Raw genomic sequence first — 18,997 nt, forward strand, 5'->3', positions numbered from 1 at the left:
ATAAGCAGCTTATAAGTGTAATAAAGCATCTTCGCCTGACCTTGAGAAATAAGGATTAATTTTATCTAACTCAATCTCCAACGTAATTTAAGACAGCAAACGTTCTATACTAAATCTAACTCAACGTAATACTATGTCGTAGACATATGTATATCTACTATAAATATACTCGCATTAACGTTTGCAACGACCTACGGAAAACGAAGAACTCAGGTCGAATGTAAACGTTATGAATACCTGTTGGTCTCATGGAAAACATAATTATTAGGTTGTCCGAAAAGTTTCTTTCGTTTTATGAGGAAGTAATTGACGTACAACGTTGTTTGTTTCATTTTATTTTGTCGAATTACGTACGATCCATTTTGTTCTGTTGAGATAAACACTGCGACATTTCACAGACTTGTTTGTATGAAATACGTTTGTAAAAAATACGTTTGCGAAAGAAAGATAGTTTTCGGACAAACTAATATTAAGGTCGGATGAGGCACATTATCAATGAATTAATTAGGTTAATTAATCAGACATTTTCGTTCATATAAGAGAATCCAAAATATGTATGTAATCAAAATTTATGAAGATTATTTCCAAGATATACAAGAAAATAATTGATTCGTAACTCTAGCTATGTTTTGATCTGCTTTGATATGTACTTTTAGAAAATTCTTGAAAAGGGAAAAAAGTCATAATATTTTGTACAAAATATGTATAATGCATAAAAATAATACAAAAAAATTATTTCCATGAAAGTTGTTTACTTTTAAGAAAATCACGTTCTTCTAAGGGTTGAGGTGCAATCATATTAATAAGGAAAACCATATGAATGGCGTAATTCCTTTGTCTTATTAATATTTATAAAAATATTCGATAAATTATTATTCAAACATGGATACATTTCATAATTCATATATAAGCGCATATTATTCAAAGCATCCTGAAATATCTAATAAAAATTAACAATAATAAAGATATATAATTTCATTAAGCAATAGTACGTTGATGTTAAATTCACTGCAACATTGCTGTTGTTATTCATAAAAATTTTTATGCTGGTGATAGTTATGAAATGTGAATAATTAGAAAATATATATAATTAATAATATATATATATATATAGATATTTACAAATATTATACACATATATAAAAAACAGTCAATGAAATCATTTAGATATTCTATTAAATCTTTAAATCAATAGAAAAAAGACTTACATGAACAATTCTTTCACACTTCCAATAATTAATATTAATTTTCATAATTAATAGCATCAACTGGATATCATACGTTTAATCCAGAGGATACTGTATATCTATTATATGTAATTTGACGACACAGAAATAATTATTGTATAAAAGTTACCAATTAATATTTCAAATAAGTAATAAAAATCTGATCTGCTATGGAGATATTGCGATCAAAGGTACCACTTCAATTTCTAGATTACTCATAAAACGTTCGAAACTATGCAGTCAGATTCGCTCAGCTCTTACTAATATACATACGTATGCATATATGTATGTAATTAGATACAATACTTGGATTCTCCATATTCAGAAACGATACGCGAGCATGCTAACGGCGCCACAATTGGTTCTCACACGATTGGTCGACTTAATTGTTCGTGCCGGCGATTCCATTTACCCGGCATTAGCTATTATCAATTAAGACTGACTAAATCGCGATTGTCATGGGTAATTAATACCGGTGGCTTGATGGAAACGGTGATTCAGCGTTCCTTAACATTGCCGATGCCGGGTGTCGTGCAACGACGCGCGTCACGACGACACACCCTGGAAAAAGCTCACCCGGTCTCCATTCATCCACTGATAATAGGTTGTGAGCATTACGGTGCAACGGGTCGCTACAAAACTTCTGTCTTCAACTATTTACCGTTTCACGTCTATGAATTAAAGAGGAACTACACAAGGCCAGCCATAGTTCCCTCTGGAGATTTCGCGTCGTCTACCATGCTCCTCTTTCGACAATGGCGATACGAAAACGATATAGCAGGTCGTTTCGGGTACACCGTGAATTACGAGCACATTTGCAACGAGCTGTTCTCTCTGTGTTGGTTCTTGGAAGCGATCCCTTAAGACGTACGTTGAAAGATAAATTATTATAGGAGATAGAATATTAGATAGCAGTAATTGGTTATACAGTAATGTACAGTACAATAGTTTTAAGCTGTTTATGTTATTGGATCGAATGAACATATTTTTTAAAAAACATTGTCGCATACGCGACTAAAACTTGAGATATTTCTTCTATAGTGCTGGTTTTTTCTGATTCATAAATTTATTGAACATGGTGAAATAAATACTATCTTCTATCTTAATATTATCTTAATATTGCAGGATAGATGTGGGAAATATGTAAAAAAATAAAAAGTAGGGTTTTAAAATAAAGACAAGAAGTGCGGAATGGATTTGATAGAAAATTATTCAGCAGCACCTCTCACAAAACTGCTTCTTTATCAGAAAATAAATACCAAATTATTCTATAGTAAGCAATATCTTTCGATTCATTGTAATTATCTTATTAATTGTAATTATCGTATTAATATCTTCTTATGTACATATTTTCTTTTCTCAAAATGCGTATGTTCGAAAACAAGAATAAATAAATCTAAAAACTGACCTATCACTTAAACATTACCTAATTAAATAAGAGTAAAAGAATCAAGTTATAATTATAATTGTAATTGTGATTATATTTTCCCATCTTGTGTTCCAAAACAGGTAAATATGCGAATTACTCGACATTCCGTAGATAAACAGTACTTATTATTATATGGACATTTTTACGTATTTCACTTTTTTAATCCTGATTAAAAATTTTTATATTTCAATCGTTTTAATCTGATATATGCATAAAACGCAAAAAATGGCGTAAAGACTTAAAAATATATATAGCATCCAAGAATAATATATAAGACGTAAAAATTATACGAGAAATAACTTATTTCTTTTTAACAGAATTATATATATATTTTATATATTAATAGATGCATCCCAAAATTTGTTATAAATAATTAATAAATCATTTACGACAAAAAAGTTATTAATTTAAAAGATATTTGAGCTTCAATATTGTAAAATGTTAAATTAGTATACTTATCAACACTTACACTTTTTCTATCACACGTGATGTTTTATTTTACAAAAATGATACGAAGTATCAAAACAACTTTAAAAACATGTACTATGTATTTTCTATTCTATATATCTTATTTTGAAAATATATGTATAATATTTGTTGGTTTTTTAGATGGATATGTATGAATAGCTATGCGGTTCATATTAGAGTTGAACAAGTAAGTTAACCGATAGTTTTGGTTGACATGTGTTACAAAGGTCGAACAAATTTCATAGAAACATACAATAAATTCGAGCTTAGGTAATTTAGTCAATTTCAGAATTGGCTTTCTTTCTCTGATAAAAAGTGAATTTTTAAAAAGATTCTTTTTGATAGTATCGATCAACATGCACCTGTTAAAATGAAAATTGATGATTATAAATAATTCAAGAGATTTTTACATAATATAAAATTACTGATTCTACTAAACGTTTCCTTATTCAACCCATATATTTTTGTTATAGAGTTTGTTAATCCTTACTCGCTATTACGTTAAATAGCCAGAAATTCATTTTATTAAACTATATAATAAAAATACAAATTTCTTCATTTCTTTTTCTTTAATTTGGATTTGAATTTAACTTAAGAAGTCTATGTTCTCAAGAGGAAGAATCAAACCACTTTTTAACACAAGTCTTACTGCAAATCGTTTATAATAAAATGTTAACTTTACTTTCCTTATTTAAAATATCCTCCTCCATTTTAAAACGTCTCAGAGGATTGAAATTGTACTACTTTTTTATACGGTACATGTTTTCATTCACAATTTGAGATATTTAGTTATTTGGCAACAGTTTGTATAACATAACTTTATTTACAAAACACGAAGAACTTCAAATATTCCAACGTATATAGAAAAATGAAAACAATACTATAACGAAGTAACATCTTTCTATTTCAAATTTTTACGTAAATCCATCATTTCATTAACAGACAATAATAATACTGGTATGGTAAAAGTACTTTACCATAAAAACCTGTTATGTCCATATTGTATGTATCTCCTCCTATATAAAACATTTTGAAATTTCATGACTGTCATGATTATGTTGATAAGATTTTAGATCAATCTGAAAATGTACATATACAGAAATTACAAGATATTTATTGTACATATATATATATATATATATATATTTAATAAAAAATTAGCATACCGCCATGGACAGCTATCTTAAGCATATAATAAGTGCTAGTAAGTGTTAAGTCCATTAATTAATATAACGGATAATTAACATTAAAGGTTTTGTGATCTCTGCGAAATACAGAATGTGTCCAGAGTCATGATACAACGGGCTGAATGGTGATTCTACATGCAAAAATAAATCGGGAAGAAAGAATAATACTATATAAGACTTCGTTTCCAAAAAAAAAAGAATCATCAGTTACGGTCTGCTTTCTGTTATTGCTGTTATTTCCACCATATCGATCTGTACTATTACTTCCTTTTATTTTGCATTTAATTTCAATGGTATCATAGATAAGGACAAGATTAGTACTTTTGGAGAATTTGAGAATCATTTTATTAGTGTGACAAGTGTTTAAAATGTTGACCGTATTGCAGCATACAGCTCTGCTCGTTAAACTAAATTATTGCACGCTTCTTGTTTTCTTCACTTCACTTTTAGATCTTTTAATGCTAAAATAACGTTTACTTTTAAGTCTGTTAGTATGCTTGGAGTGCACTTTAGGCTTGATAAGACCCCATAACAAAACGTCGGCGAATGGGGAGGGGAATGTTAGATCCGGCGAAACGAAAAAGATTAATAGTACAAGGCACGACATCGCGGACATAACCGGAAGTAGTTTATAACATCGTCCATATTTTAATAATATAAACACGAGCAGAAACACAAGTTTCATACCTCAAAATTTGCATTTGATCCACGAATACCTAATGGGCTTTCAAACTCTTTTCTCCGAAAACGAAGCCTTAAATGAACAAATTGTATTTTTTCTTTTCCGACATTTTTATTTTTGCATGTAACACGATTGTGATCGAATTGTGATCGTGAATCGATAGATCGATCGTACCACGATTTTGGACACACCCTACATATGATAAATACCTATATTCGTACTAAATACGTATTTTGTAATTTCTATATACATTTTTAGATTTATTATTTATCCATATAATATAGTAGTACAATTTGAGTACTATTAACAGCGGTAAGAAAATTTCAAAATGTTTCGTACAACACACGTAATATATATCCATAAAAGATATCTGTAAATGTTCGAATATTTTCGCAAAATTGTGTAGTTCGGTCCAATTAATAACAGAAACATATGGTACTTCATTTGCGACAAGTTCCACGTAAACAAAGTGAAAGTAATACTAGAGAAAGAAAAAGTCGAAAGGAAAGGTAAATATACATGATCGTCGAGAGAGTTGATGCAAACACAGAGAAAAATGAAATTTCAACCACGAAAGTCTCAATAGGCAAACAGTAATTGAACCAGATTTGCTCGAAACACGTGGAAAACGTTACTACCATTTCATTTTTGCGATATTTCTATCTTGGTGGTATCATAATTTATTTGCCTACGATATTTCAAAAAAGTACAAATATGCCATCGAGAATCGTCATGGCTATGGTATCATATAGCAGGGATCGGCGGTAGCAAAAAGAAATATTTTGCAACGAGATCATTTTCCATTTGGCCGTTTCAGCGGCACAACGTTAGGGAAAATATTTTTCCGCAGCGAGAACGTGAAAACCGTAAGCGAAAAATACGCGACGTTAATCCACGCGATTTTTCTTCTTCCCGATCGACGCGCTCCAATGAAATGATACATGCAGACTCGGTGAAAATGCTTGGAAAAACTCGATTGCCTTAAAGTTCTGCAAACACTGGGAAACATCACGGAAGAACGAACACAGCAGAAACATTTCGAAACATTTCGGTGAACGAAACGCGAACGTCCTCGATGCCCTTCTTCTCTGCTTCTTGTTTTTATAACGTCGGGAGATTCGAGCTCGTCTATCGCGCGAGCCCCTTTAAGCGCACTAAATATTAATAGACGGGAATTGCTTCGAGCTCGTTCGCGCTAAGTCAGCGAACTGGACGGTTTCGATTAAATGTTCCTATACCTGCATTGCTGGCAACTTCCCCCATTTTTTTTGTACTTTTATACACAATTAAGATTGCTGTCATATTCAGGAAAATTTCTTACTGTTAGAATGATTTTGTAGTTTTCATAGGTTTGCTTCTGTAGCTTTATTCTATATACACAATAGAGAGAAAACAGTTCAAAGATTAAAACTTCAAGGATCACGTGGGAAAAATTTAAACGCGCAAGAGAACATAGATATTTTCCTTACAAAATTATATATGTATATTCGAAGAACATATTCCTATCATATATTAAGCCTTTTACAGTATATTCAGAGGAAGAATAGGACAAAACCTTTAAATATAGTATACTATAAATTTCACACCTTAAATATCATTATATATAAGGCAATTATTAGTATTCATTGCTTATAAAAATTTGAAAGTAGATCTGTATTTTTTGTATGTGATACCAGGAATGTAGAAAATTTTAAAAGCATTTAATTTATTCGCCAAAGTTACCCAAAATCACTGTTGCTTTTTATTTCTTTTATACATCGTCCTTGCTTATTTGTTATTTGTTACAAATAATAACAAATAAATATTTTAATGTTAAATTATAACATATACAACGATGATTATAAATATAAATATTTTAACCCTTGATAAATTTATTTAAGAGACAACGTTTTCGTTTTCTCTTAATATAAATTTTGTTTACCTTGATCTTATGTAGCAACTCCTATACACGTATGAAATTTAACATTAATTCCTACAATAATTTTTATCTTAAGCAGTATTATTTAAATAAAACGTATTTTCGATATAAATTCATGGTCAGTTTTAAAAATTTATTTTCTCGCTCTGAAATCCAAATATTTTAAGTTTTAAAACCCAACGATATATTTTATGAAATTGCTTGGCTTAATGTTAGTTGTGACGTTTTCTTACCGTTCGTAATATTATAAATGAAGAAGGGCGTATAAAAATGCACACAATCTTCTTACAGTATGAATTTATCTTGTTTTGTTTCTCATTTAAAATAATCACCATTTATAGTTGTTTTAACAATTACACATTCTACAATCTTAAAATAAGGGTTATAAAACAACGAAAAAATTCTGAAATAATATCTTTCATCTTATTCTTTAATCATTTTAAAATGTAATTAACATAAATATGTGGTGTACTATATCGTATTTATACCTATATATACTATCATATATATTTCAATGATGTTAGTATATGTCTTCGTAGTTTAGGTTTAAAAATTTCATAAAATTATCTTTACGCAAAATTGAAAATGTTTTAATCTTTCAAGAACATACGAAAACTCTCTAGAATGTGACATACCATAATACCTAGGTATCAGATCGTGTTCCATTGACACTTTGGAGATTTCATTTTTATAAAAAATTTTAAGATTTATATTTCAAGGATGTCACACTATATTTCATATTTATATTTCAAGAATATCAAAATGTAGAAAGTAATTTTAACATGAATTTTAACTAATTTTAACATAAATATATACATTTAAAAGCTTAATGCAAATTAAATATAAGATGCGCTATATGCTAAGATTTAGATCGACTACGAATTTTACAATAAAGTAAAATATACAGGAAAATAAAAAATATATAATCGCTATTTATTTTGTTTCTGCGACAAATTCGACAGATGCAGAATGAGCACGAGATAGTAATAAATTGAATATCTCAAAAGGCTGATCAATTGTTTAATTTCATTATATAAATATAGAATTAATGTTCAATTTTCAAGAAGTAAATTACTTGGTTTCGTGAGTTCATTTATAACAAGAAAATGACATAAATAATAGTAGACTTGCAAAATAAATGTAAAGAATAATGTTCACAACATCATCACCTTTTCCCGGTCTTTAACCTATGAAGTTGTCAATGTGACTTCTAAACGGCTCACTCATAAGTTTTAATTTTGTTTATTTTAGGTCTCGATTATTCGGTGAGACTCGCTTTAGTCGAACTATCTCGGTTCCAATGAATCTGGTTAATTGAGGTTCTACTATAGTATATGCAATGTAAATATCTTAATATATGTGTATATAAATACTACCAAGATGAATTACATTTTTTAATAGATGATGGTGTACATAGTAAATACATACATTTGAGCTATATTTTACTTCATTTACAAGAAATACATATATTCAGATAAATTATTCCCCAAAATACAAATTTAAATGTATATAAAACTAATTCTGAGAAAAAGGATCTAAACATGGTTAAATCATTAGTGTTTAATACGCATATTTCTGCGCATGTCAGAATCTCCATGAAACAATAAAAGTTTAGAGTTACTAACGATGGAAATGTGAAATTTAGTTTTATCTTCTAAATTATCAATGCAAAGTAAGGAATCAAGCTTTATGTTCGTCTATATAAAATCAGCAATTTACAGCAACAGAAATTAAATACTTCAAAACTATAAATAGAAGCTAGATTATAACCTTTTACGCTATAATTAATAATCGAGTGTCTTATCTGTATAGTATATTTAAGGTAACTATTAGAAAAGACAAAAGCTTAATGTCTTTTATGAAATATAAAAAGTTCGATTCAATATCGAGTGCCTAGACAATAAGCTATATTTTTTAGGAACGAAGCACTTCAAAAACTTTATTTCACAAACTGAACATTTAATTTCCGAGGAATAGAGTTTTAACGCATTTCCATAAATACATTCAATATACATGAATATACGCTAAAATATAGTGGAAGAAAATAATTTTTAAGTGCATTGTATAATAGACATCGCATTAGAATTCAATATATCACATTTGAATAAAATTCTTTTCATGTCATGCCTTCTGAATGACTTACGTTTTTTTTTAGCAACCCTTTTATATGAAAAGTTAATATTCACTGGAGAAATAGCAAAAAAACGTTTTACATTAAGAAAAAAAATTATTTTTTATGTATGTTCAATAAACTGAAAAACATTTAAATTTTATTAAAATGTAATTATGTTATAATGCAAAATACTCGTACGTCAAAATTATTGAAATTCTACTTTGAATATGATTGAATATAATATAATAAAATATAGTTTATTAAGTGTATTTTATTAGTTATAATATTATATAGTAGTAAATAAAATAAATGAAAAATGTAAACTATCAATTGTATGAAAGAGTAGTATAGAATAATGTTTTATGCCATATATTATGGCATTCTTAGTTACAAAATATTTAAAAAAGAAAAGATACATACAACCAACGTTGACGTATGTAAAATTTAAAAATCGTTCTAAATTAAATTTTAAAGAATAATAATTCACTTACCAATCGCAGTACACACGCCCAAGATCCTCGTCAACGTTGACAGATGAGTGCCAGTACTTCTAACGTATGTGGACATGCCGCCAGGTTCTGAAGACACGTTAAAATCCTTCATGTGCGACACCATATGATAAACAATAAATTTATCAATTTGTTATAATATACAATGTAAAAATCACTCGTAAGTAAGTAGAAAGGATTTTAAAAACATTTAATATGTAATAAACAACGCGTTATATGATTATCAATTTCAATACGCTATGCATTACATCCATCCTCTTTCGGAGACCACGCACAACTGAAAGCATAAGTCCTTTCAGAGAAAGCTTTTGCTGTCCCCGCGCTGAACTTCACACATGCGCAGTTTGTATTTTATCCGAATTATTCTCCAGTGCACATACTTCTCAAATTAAATATGATATAAAACTAATGTTTAATATAATATATAAATTTCATATAACGGAAGTGTACGGTTTATCAAAATTTATGTTAACACTTTATATGAATATCAAATTAATCAAAATATAAACTTTATAACCAAATGAAATAACATGGACAATGAACTAAAGTAAAGTTTAAAAACAATGTTATTATTTTTGAAGATAAAGTTATTTTTAAATGATGAAATTAAAAATATGAAGTATTATTGGGCTTAAAATTTGCGCTACATATGAAATGTGTATGAAATGTAAATACATTTAAACATATTAATTATTATATATTTACAATAAGCACGTTCAATACAGATATGTGCATTACAAAAATATATTCACCTGCGCACTTAAGCGTGTGCATCAATTAAATAACACATAGAACTGAGTGAGGTAGAGATAGTTACAACAATATATTCGCTTCTGAAATAACGAGTATTTAAAATATACATTTTTTAAATTGGAACACTAGCTCATATCATTTTTAATACAGTGTTTAAATATTCGTTCTGTTTATGGTGCAAACACTTCTTACAATTAGAGCACATTTTAATACTGTAATACAATAAGATTTCTTATTATTATATAACAATAACGATATATTTATATATCATATAAAATATTACTTTTTACAACACTTAGATTATAAATGTTATCTGAACTTTTAAATCATCAATTTTAGCTCAATTGTCAATAAAAATAAATAATAGAATTTTTATCGTACATGATTTTTATATCACAAACACAATCACGAATGTCCGCTTTAAATGTATAAATGGTAATTAATATTCCATCAGTCAGCCGCATTTTATCGGATTATTATTTGTGTAAAACAATGAAACACAATTTTAATTAATAGAGATAAAATTAATTTTATAAGATCAATTTTTGTAACTAACATAATTAGTTGTAATTCATTGCAGTTTTGTTTTTGATTAACTTCTTTTTTCTGCTTTTGCTACTCCCAGCATTCTCCGAATTTGTAGTAGGCGCACTTAACTTAGGAGATTGTCCAGGAATTATATGTTTTCCTTGAATTTCTAAACCTTCGTGATTATTATTATGAATAGTTTGTACTGCTGGAGTAGATCGAGAAATAGGACTTAAAGGTTTCCTGTTGCGTGATACTGGTACCGATGATGATGTTAAAGATCTAAAATTATAAAAATAATATGAAAGATATTCTTCATAGATAAAAAGAAGTTTAACGCTTTCATCATACCTATTTTTGCTACTCGAAAATCGTGTCGTGTCGAGTGGAGCAAGCTTTATATTTTTTGGCCACACAGCAGGAGAAACAGGAGCATGCCAAGCAGAAATTTTAGCTGAAGTTGAATTTTTTCCCGAATTTTTAAAATAATTAATATTTTTACTTGAGCCTAATACAAAATAATATTCACACATAATGCTAAAAATATTTTTAACATTCCATATGTAATACATAATATTAAAAAAAAGTATGACATGCCTTGAAAGGAAGAAACTTCTAGAGACTGTGCCATAAACTTGATTGGAGTAGTTTTTACGGTAGAAAAGCTTTCTCTGGTTGATAAAACATAAGGCACAGGACTAACTACAATCTTTTCATTAAAAATAGTTCCAAGTTTATTTCTACTAGTGTGTGGCCTTAAAAGCTTATCTTCCGTAGTAGATTCATCCTTCTGATTTCTTATTTTGTCATTATTCATAGGATTATCATGTTTTCTATAAGTAGATAAATAATTAACATTCTGCATTTCTGTATTTGTTTCATTATTCTACAATATAGTCTATACATACTTCTGAATTTCTTTTGTATATGTTTGAGCACTTTCTTTTCTCATAGGTAAGGCATGATCTTCTCTTCCTTTACTATTACTATTTGAAAATCTACTTTCGAGAGATATTGTTTCCTCAAACCAATTTCCCTTTATACTTTTAGCGGAACTTTTATTACTGTGAATAGTAGCTGTATGTATTTGTAAAACATCATTGAAATCATCATATAGTGAATCAATTTCATTTCCTTTATTTGGAAACAACTTGGATATTACATATTCATAAAGCATATCAAATATCTCATCTTGTGATGTTTTCTGTAATCTTTGCTTAGATGAATTTTTCCTTTTCTACAAATAATATATGTATATAGTCTTTTCAAAGATTGAATTTTTTTTTACTAAATAATTTTCTTTCTAGGGACAAAGGAATTTTTAATGACAAGTATTGTTATTTTTAAGTCTATTAGGTTATTTTAATAATATGTAAAATATTCAGTACCTTTAATGAAATACTATGTTCTGGAAATACCTCCTCATTATTAGAATCAAAATTATTCTTTATCTGATTATGATTTATATTCAAATCTTGATAGTTACTTTTAGGTGAAAGAAACAGATTCTTCCCAACTATTCTTAAGTGAGGTATTTGCATTCTCCATTGTATACATTCTTCCAAAACAGATGTTTGAGTTACTTGATTACCATCTTCATACAATGTACTTTCGATAGCTTCCCACTGTTCCATAGCTTTCTTCGTTGCAATATTTTCAATTTCTGAAGAACAGGATATATCTGTTGCAGTACTATTTTTATCCCACGTTGATACATTGTCATCAACATCTTTCCAAGTTTTCTTCTTTTGTAAACTTGGTAATTGAAAATAATCACTTGATTTATTTTGATTATCTCGAGAATTATTCACTCTTGGTAAAATTTCAGAAGTTTTTATATTTTGTAGCAATCTATAGAAAATAATGTTTGAAATTCTTTCACAATAAATTATATACAAAATAGAAATTTAAAAATAAAAGCAATTTACAAATTATGTTTATATGTAAACATTTAGGTAAAATGAATAAAATGTTATTATAAAACATACGTGTTTCGTTTAAGTTTCCTTTTATGCATTTCATGCTTCTTAAAACGGGTCTTTAATCAACTGAAGTTACTTTTAATCATTTATCTAAAAATCTTTTCGTCGTACTTATTACACGAAACCTACACTGACCACGGTAATTTTATTGATTATTTCCTTAAAAGAAGATCTTTGGTTTAAACCTTTAATTTGAAGCATTCTACCGCCATCATATTATGAATGATTTATTATTTTCTTTGAATAATTAAAAAAATACAACTTTACCATGAGGTAACATCTGATGGATTAAAATTTATGATTCGTCGCACAATTTAGGTATATCTTATTTACTTTCGTATAACATATATTCTAGTTCTAAATCGCATATTCACTATTGGTCAATAAATGAAATGATAAATTTTTCTATAAATTTAATATGAAAGACATTGTATCGTGTGTTGATATCGTGTTTAGGATTACAGAAGTAATTACTTTAAAACGTATAATAATATTATAATGTATAAAACCAAAAATAAAACTAATTTGTAATATTACGCTATTGCATGAACTCGCTTTTAACATAACTGCGTGAAGTTTGCTTCGACGAATGTATTTGGTTAGAAATATCCCGTATGGACCGAGGGTGAAACTTAAATTAACTTATATAATCATGTATAAGATATATCGCCTATATGTGTATGTTTATTGTTTTCTTTCAGATTATAGACTTTCTACAGTTTATGATATATATATATATATATATATCGCTTATAAACTAATGTAACACGGTGCATCTACGAACTTTTGTAAACTATTATATATAAATAATAAATCTAAATATGAATAATAATATATATTTGTATATAAATAATAATGTATGTTATATATAAGTAGTACAGTATAACGTAAAATCGTAAATGATGCAAGTTATAATGTGTGTAGTTGTTCAATTGTGTGGATTATGACAAGAGATGTCAAGGTTACAAGACCCTTGTGCTTCCCACCTGAACGTACAGGTAGCCAAGGTCATAAAAGCCTCATGTTCTGCCATGCTCATCGCTGATTGCGGAGCTGTATCCAAAATGTTATAAATACAGATTCTAATTAAACAAAAGGGCATTCGACTTTACAACGGAGAAAACTAGAAATACTCATACTATTCTCGATTCACTAAACTTTTCTAATTTCTGCAAAGAAGATCCCGTACTCAAGTTCTTAGAATAAACCACCGTGTTTAAAAGTATTGAGTGTTTCCAATTTTCGCGCATTTCGACGAGCAAAGCGACCAGCATTCCACGACTAACACCAACCCACTCATCTTATCCCTAAAACTCCAAGGTAAAACATTACAGTAATAATTACTTCTTTTACGTTATATAACCTCTACAAGACCGTTTAAATATACTGTAGAATAGTTGGTGAAACTGTGTAGTGAATGCAGGATAGGAAAAACAACAATTTGAAAAGTTGTATTTATAATTTATGACAAAAATTGAAAATACCTTAAATGGAGAAAGATACGTATTTTAATTTTTTAAAATACATGTCAAAGAATACTTACGGTATATTTATGTTTTATATAATCTGAACATTATTTTGTTGTGTTCTTTTTGAGGATTTTTTCAGGAAAAAGGTACGTGGGTTGGTGCCCATGAAGCGCTGAACCACCCTGCTCGTAGAATTGCGCGAAAATTCAAAAAGACCGGTGTTTCTAAACGATTGTTTATTCCAACTTGTACGTTTCGATTACGACAGAAAGAAATAAATGCCTAGAAGTCAAAAATTGAATTGAATTGAGAACTCACTTTTCTGCTTTTGCTTGCCCTTTCTTCTTTGTTTAGGATCCTCTTCCCTTGTGCTCTTAATCCAATGATTCAATGGGTCTCGTATTTCTAAATAGTCGGAGCTTCTCCTTCCTACGATCATATAAACATGTTTCGAGATTCGCTAGCCATGAGAAATCAACATGGAAGACAATAAAGTTCGTATTCTTGCGAGAGAGATAGAGATGGGTAGAATATTCTCTCTGTCTGACACATTCATGTCAAACATGTGCAGAATGAGAATTTTCTTATCTTCCATGTTGATTTTTTACGATTCAATTTTCGAACGGTTTTCACTAGGTTCCAGTATATGAAAGTCGAGCCCTGTTTACGTATATGATCGTGGTCCTTCCGAGAAAAAAGTGCATACTTGCGCGGCAATTGAGAAAAATATAATGCAAGAGAGAAACAGCACAATTTGTAAGAAAGTTTACATGGGCCGCCGAAAATAGGATATTAAGAAATCATGTTGAGAAATTTCGGCTGTCAATTTGTGCGATCTGTAATAATTAATGTAAAGCTGAAGTCTTAGGAAAGTTTATGCAAAAGTAATCCTTTGATTATCTTATCTTACCATCATAAGATGCCAACAAATATTACTAAGAAATTTGAACTATTAATTTGATGCAATAATAAATAATTTAAAGGCATTTATCAAAGTGTCTATCTGTCTCTCGCGTCACTTTCTCCCCTTATCCGGTTACCTTCCGTCAATAACTGGTCAATGTATTGGGTTGGCAACTAAGTGATTGCGGATTTTGTAATTAGATAGTAATGATAAACAATACAATTACAATAATGACAAACGATATAATTTTCCATCCGCATGTATTAGGTTGTCCGGAAAGATTTTTTCGTTTTATAGAGAAATAATAGATGCACAACATTCTTTGTTTTATATTATTTTATTGAATGATCTATGATTCATTCTGTTCTATTGGAATCTAATACAATCAGTCAGTTTAAATTTCGTTCTTCATTTATATCGGTTGTTTTTACTCACTTAAATGAGAACCCGCGTAAGAACTTGGAAAATGGTAACATGGCCATATGTTGAAAATGGTAACAAGTCCTCCAAAAATAGACGACGAGTCCGGTCTTGTGCTTTATTCGTTTTTTTCCTTTTTGCGTTCACGCTCTACAAGCCTTAATTTGAGAATGATCATTCTATTTTTGTATAATAGACGCGTTCTTTTAAAAACTAGGCTCAACCTAATTTAACCTAATTACAAATATGATGTGAAATGGGCGTCATGTCGTATAAGAACATGTAGATGCTTGTCTTTACATCACTCTCTTACGAATGAGTTGTTCGAATTTCAACTCGCATATCTTACTTCTAGGACTCGATGTCATTGACGCAATTCTTGATTTCGTGCATATGATAGCTGACTTCAACAACCTATGTCATCTTGCTATTGTCCCATTTGATTGTGGTATGCTGGGGTTCTTGTCTTGTCTGCTTATCAGTTTTGATAACGCTTTTTATGATTTACATTGTGTTCCTTGATCGGTACTGATTGTTGCTGAGACTCCGAATCCTGATATCCATTCCGCATAGAGCTATGCTGTCTACAGAGATGTTCATGAATGCCATTGTTTCCGACCACCTGGAGAATGCCTGACCACAAAATGCCTGAAGAACTCAAGGTTCTTGTAGATGGCTGAAAGCTCTCTATCGTATACGCTATATCTCGTCTGTGCCTTTTCTAACTTTCTTGCAAAACGCCTAATGGTTCCCACATATCTTTATTATATTGCTCTAAAATTGCGCCGATGGCGACGTCCGATACATCCGTGTACAACGCCAATAAAAGAGATGGCGCGGCGATCTTTAGCTCCTATAAACGTCTTTTTAGATTTATCGTCTCGACACACCAACCAGTTGTCTTTCTTTTCGGGGAAAAAGCGAAAAAAAGACGGTTTTAGAAAAATAAAACGAGCACAATGGACAATCTGGTCATGTTAACCACAGACATCAAAATAGAATTCAATAAAAAGGAAGAAACTTATGATAATGTTAACCACCACACCAATTATAAAGATGCTAGAAAGGAAGGGATACCTAATGAAAATACAGAAATATTTTAGCCACTGAGTATCAAACGAAGTTACAGAATGCAAAAGGGAGTTTGACCCACCGTGACACCAGTAGAAAGAATATAGAGAAAAGGACTAGCCCAAAGAGCTATTTTCAGTCCTATACTGAATAAGATTTACACGACGGATATTACCAAAGAAATAGAAAGTAACCAAGTGAGAGCCCTAAAGTACGAAGACGATAACATCATATATACTACAAGCAGCGCACCACAATGGAAAAAGGAAGCCTTACAAAACGCAGTAAACAGATTTGTGTCCAACTTAAGAAAAATAGACTTACAGACAGCAGCAGAGAAAACCAAAATATTAACATTCACAACACAAAAGGTCGACCTACAAAACTACAATAGAAATCAATGGGCAAGAAAATACAAAACAATAGTCAGATCAGTTTTAGAATACGGGATCTAATTCTCGTACCAAGTCCGCCGAGAGAATTAAAGTACAAGCAAATAAAGTACATCATGCAGGTCTAAGAGCAGTTATAGGTTACAGAATCACAACCCCGACAAACATAATGAACATAGAAACTGACACGATGAACATGGAAAGTAGGACGGAATTTATTTATTACAAAAAAAAAAAAAAATTAATCCAAACAGTGAAATAATAGAACAGAGGAATTGATAAAATATGAGGAAGAAGGAAAGGAATACCAGAACATGGATACAATGACAAAGGCATGGAGAAGTACACAAGAAATGTGATTATATAGAATATAATCATTGCAGTATATTATAATAAATATTGAACACAAAAAATAGCAACCATGAAAGAAAACACAGAAACAATCAAAAGAATTCTTCATAAGCATAAACGTTTTAGAAGCAGCATACAAAAAGGAGATAAATATAAAAAATGACACTTTGATTAAGGACTTAATTGCAAAGGTAAAGATGGATTAAAGATGAATTATTAGAAACGAAGGAAGAGAATAGAAAGAAAGCGGAATCAGCATTCACAATAGGACAACCAGTTTCACCACAGTGACAACAGCAGTTCACGAAGAATTAAAAAGGGGCAAAAGCCGAAACAAAGATAAACAAGTCGCAATCCTAACCGATTCAAGAAACACATTAAATACCATGGCACACAGGTTGAGAGGAACAAAAACAAGAACAAGAAAAAAAGGAGGAAAACATCTGGATCGATAAGATCGCCGAGCAACTGATAGAAACATAGAGGGAAACAATGAAACGACCCGGAAAAGGGCAAGGAAAAAGAACAGATATGATAGAAAAAAAATTTGCTTGATATGGATATCAGCACATGTATATAGGGATAGAGGGTAATGAAAGTTCAGATCAAAAGACGAAAGAGCAAACAAGAGGAGTAGCGGATAATAACTACAAAATTCCGACAATGAGTATCGACACCAACTCAAAAAAGAAGCATGGAAATGAAAAGAACTAGTATGTATAGTTATATCTATACGCGACGTACCAGGTAAACAAACAAGAAGGGGATAATGATATATAGCTCCTCGAGGTAGCTGATCGTTACTTGACGGAGCTAATTTCTAAAAATACTACAAAGAACACCGAGAATTGTACAAACTATTAGTCCATTAATCTAATACTGTCTAATTTAACTAAAACTACTTGCACAAGATTAATTCGTCGTTTGAAGTATCACCTACGACTTGTTCAACAACGAACAGATCACTGTACGCAACAACATTAAAGAACAGAAATTAATTCAGATATAGTTATAGTCGGTATCATTTTATTCGTAAAAATCTCAATAATCCAACTGAAACTATCTTACAACAATAAAATAAAAAATATAAAAACTATACTCTTCTTGCTTCGACGATTTATGTATTAATAATTGTGACATCGTCGGTACGAATCATAGGTAACACCGGAAATTGTTTCAAGTAACCGGTTTCATGTGTAAATGCAAGTTTCAAGTGCAAGTAAGGGCGACTCGTGAACAAATTCTAGGCGTGTACGGGTACACACGATAGCAGGCGAAGAGAAAGGGAAAGAGAGAGAATCGCTCTGAAATTATCGGACATTAGTATTCGGGCAGAATTGAATCGATACTTATGACATAAAAATAGTCTGACTCGTCGGTTTTTTTTGACTTAAGCGAGATTGCCCGACTTTTTTCTGTGATGACACCCGAAGATAGATTGTCGTCATCTTAATTATTTCCACCGTCGCGATAGCGCGCATTATCTAAACATTTGATGAGCGTAAGAGTCGCTTTTAACTTTTGACCTGACAGTAATAAAGACATCTTTGGCGAAATACTCGACTGGATTAGGTGGTCACTTGAGTAGGGAAAAA

General features: G+C 30.2%; 2 protein-coding genes across 2 annotated transcripts in view; both read right to left on the reverse strand.

The window, feature by feature from the left end:
• The window catches only part of LOC139998162 (uncharacterized), a 400,650-nt gene extending 390,814 nt beyond the window's left edge, over positions 1–9,836 (reverse strand). Inside the window, exon 1 of the mRNA XM_072022509.1 lies at positions 9,515–9,836. Coding sequence (XP_071878610.1) covers positions 9,515–9,638 — 124 coding nt within the window. The 5' untranslated portion in view covers positions 9,639–9,836. The remainder of the gene's footprint in view (positions 1–9,514) is intronic.
• A 372-nt stretch (positions 9,837–10,208) lies between these two features.
• On the reverse strand, positions 10,209–13,486 carry LOC139998160 (uncharacterized). Its single transcript, XM_072022504.1, has 7 exons — positions 13,063–13,486; positions 12,802–12,954; positions 12,202–12,664; positions 11,722–12,050; positions 11,411–11,646; positions 11,165–11,321; positions 10,209–11,095 (listed from the first exon to the last, which is right to left on the reverse strand). Exons 2-7 carry the CDS (start codon positions 12,828–12,830, stop codon positions 10,846–10,848), a joined length of 1,464 nt encoding a protein of 487 aa, XP_071878605.1. The 5' UTR covers positions 12,831–12,954; positions 13,063–13,486; the 3' UTR covers positions 10,209–10,845.
• Between the last annotated feature and the right edge of the window lie 5,511 nt (positions 13,487–18,997).

The sequence above is a fragment of the Bombus fervidus genome, chromosome 2 (assembly GCF_041682495.2).
Source record: "Bombus fervidus isolate BK054 chromosome 2, iyBomFerv1, whole genome shotgun sequence".
Classification (NCBI taxonomy): domain Eukaryota; kingdom Metazoa; phylum Arthropoda; class Insecta; order Hymenoptera; family Apidae; genus Bombus; species Bombus fervidus.

What these genes read in the sequence shown, in the direction of transcription:
- LOC139998160 (XM_072022504.1), bottom strand. Translation starts at nt 12,830, where the DNA reads ATGCATAAAAGGAAACTTAAACGAAACAC. An exon ending in AGGAAACTTAAACGAAACAC is followed by an intron (nt 12,665 to 12,801) that starts GTATGTTTTATA and finishes TATTTTCTATAG; the next exon opens with ATTGCTACAAAATATAAAAA. An exon ending in TATACAAAAGAAATTCAGAA is followed by an intron (nt 11,647 to 11,721) that starts GTATGTATAGAC and finishes ATCTACTTATAG; the next exon opens with AAAACATGATAATCCTATGA.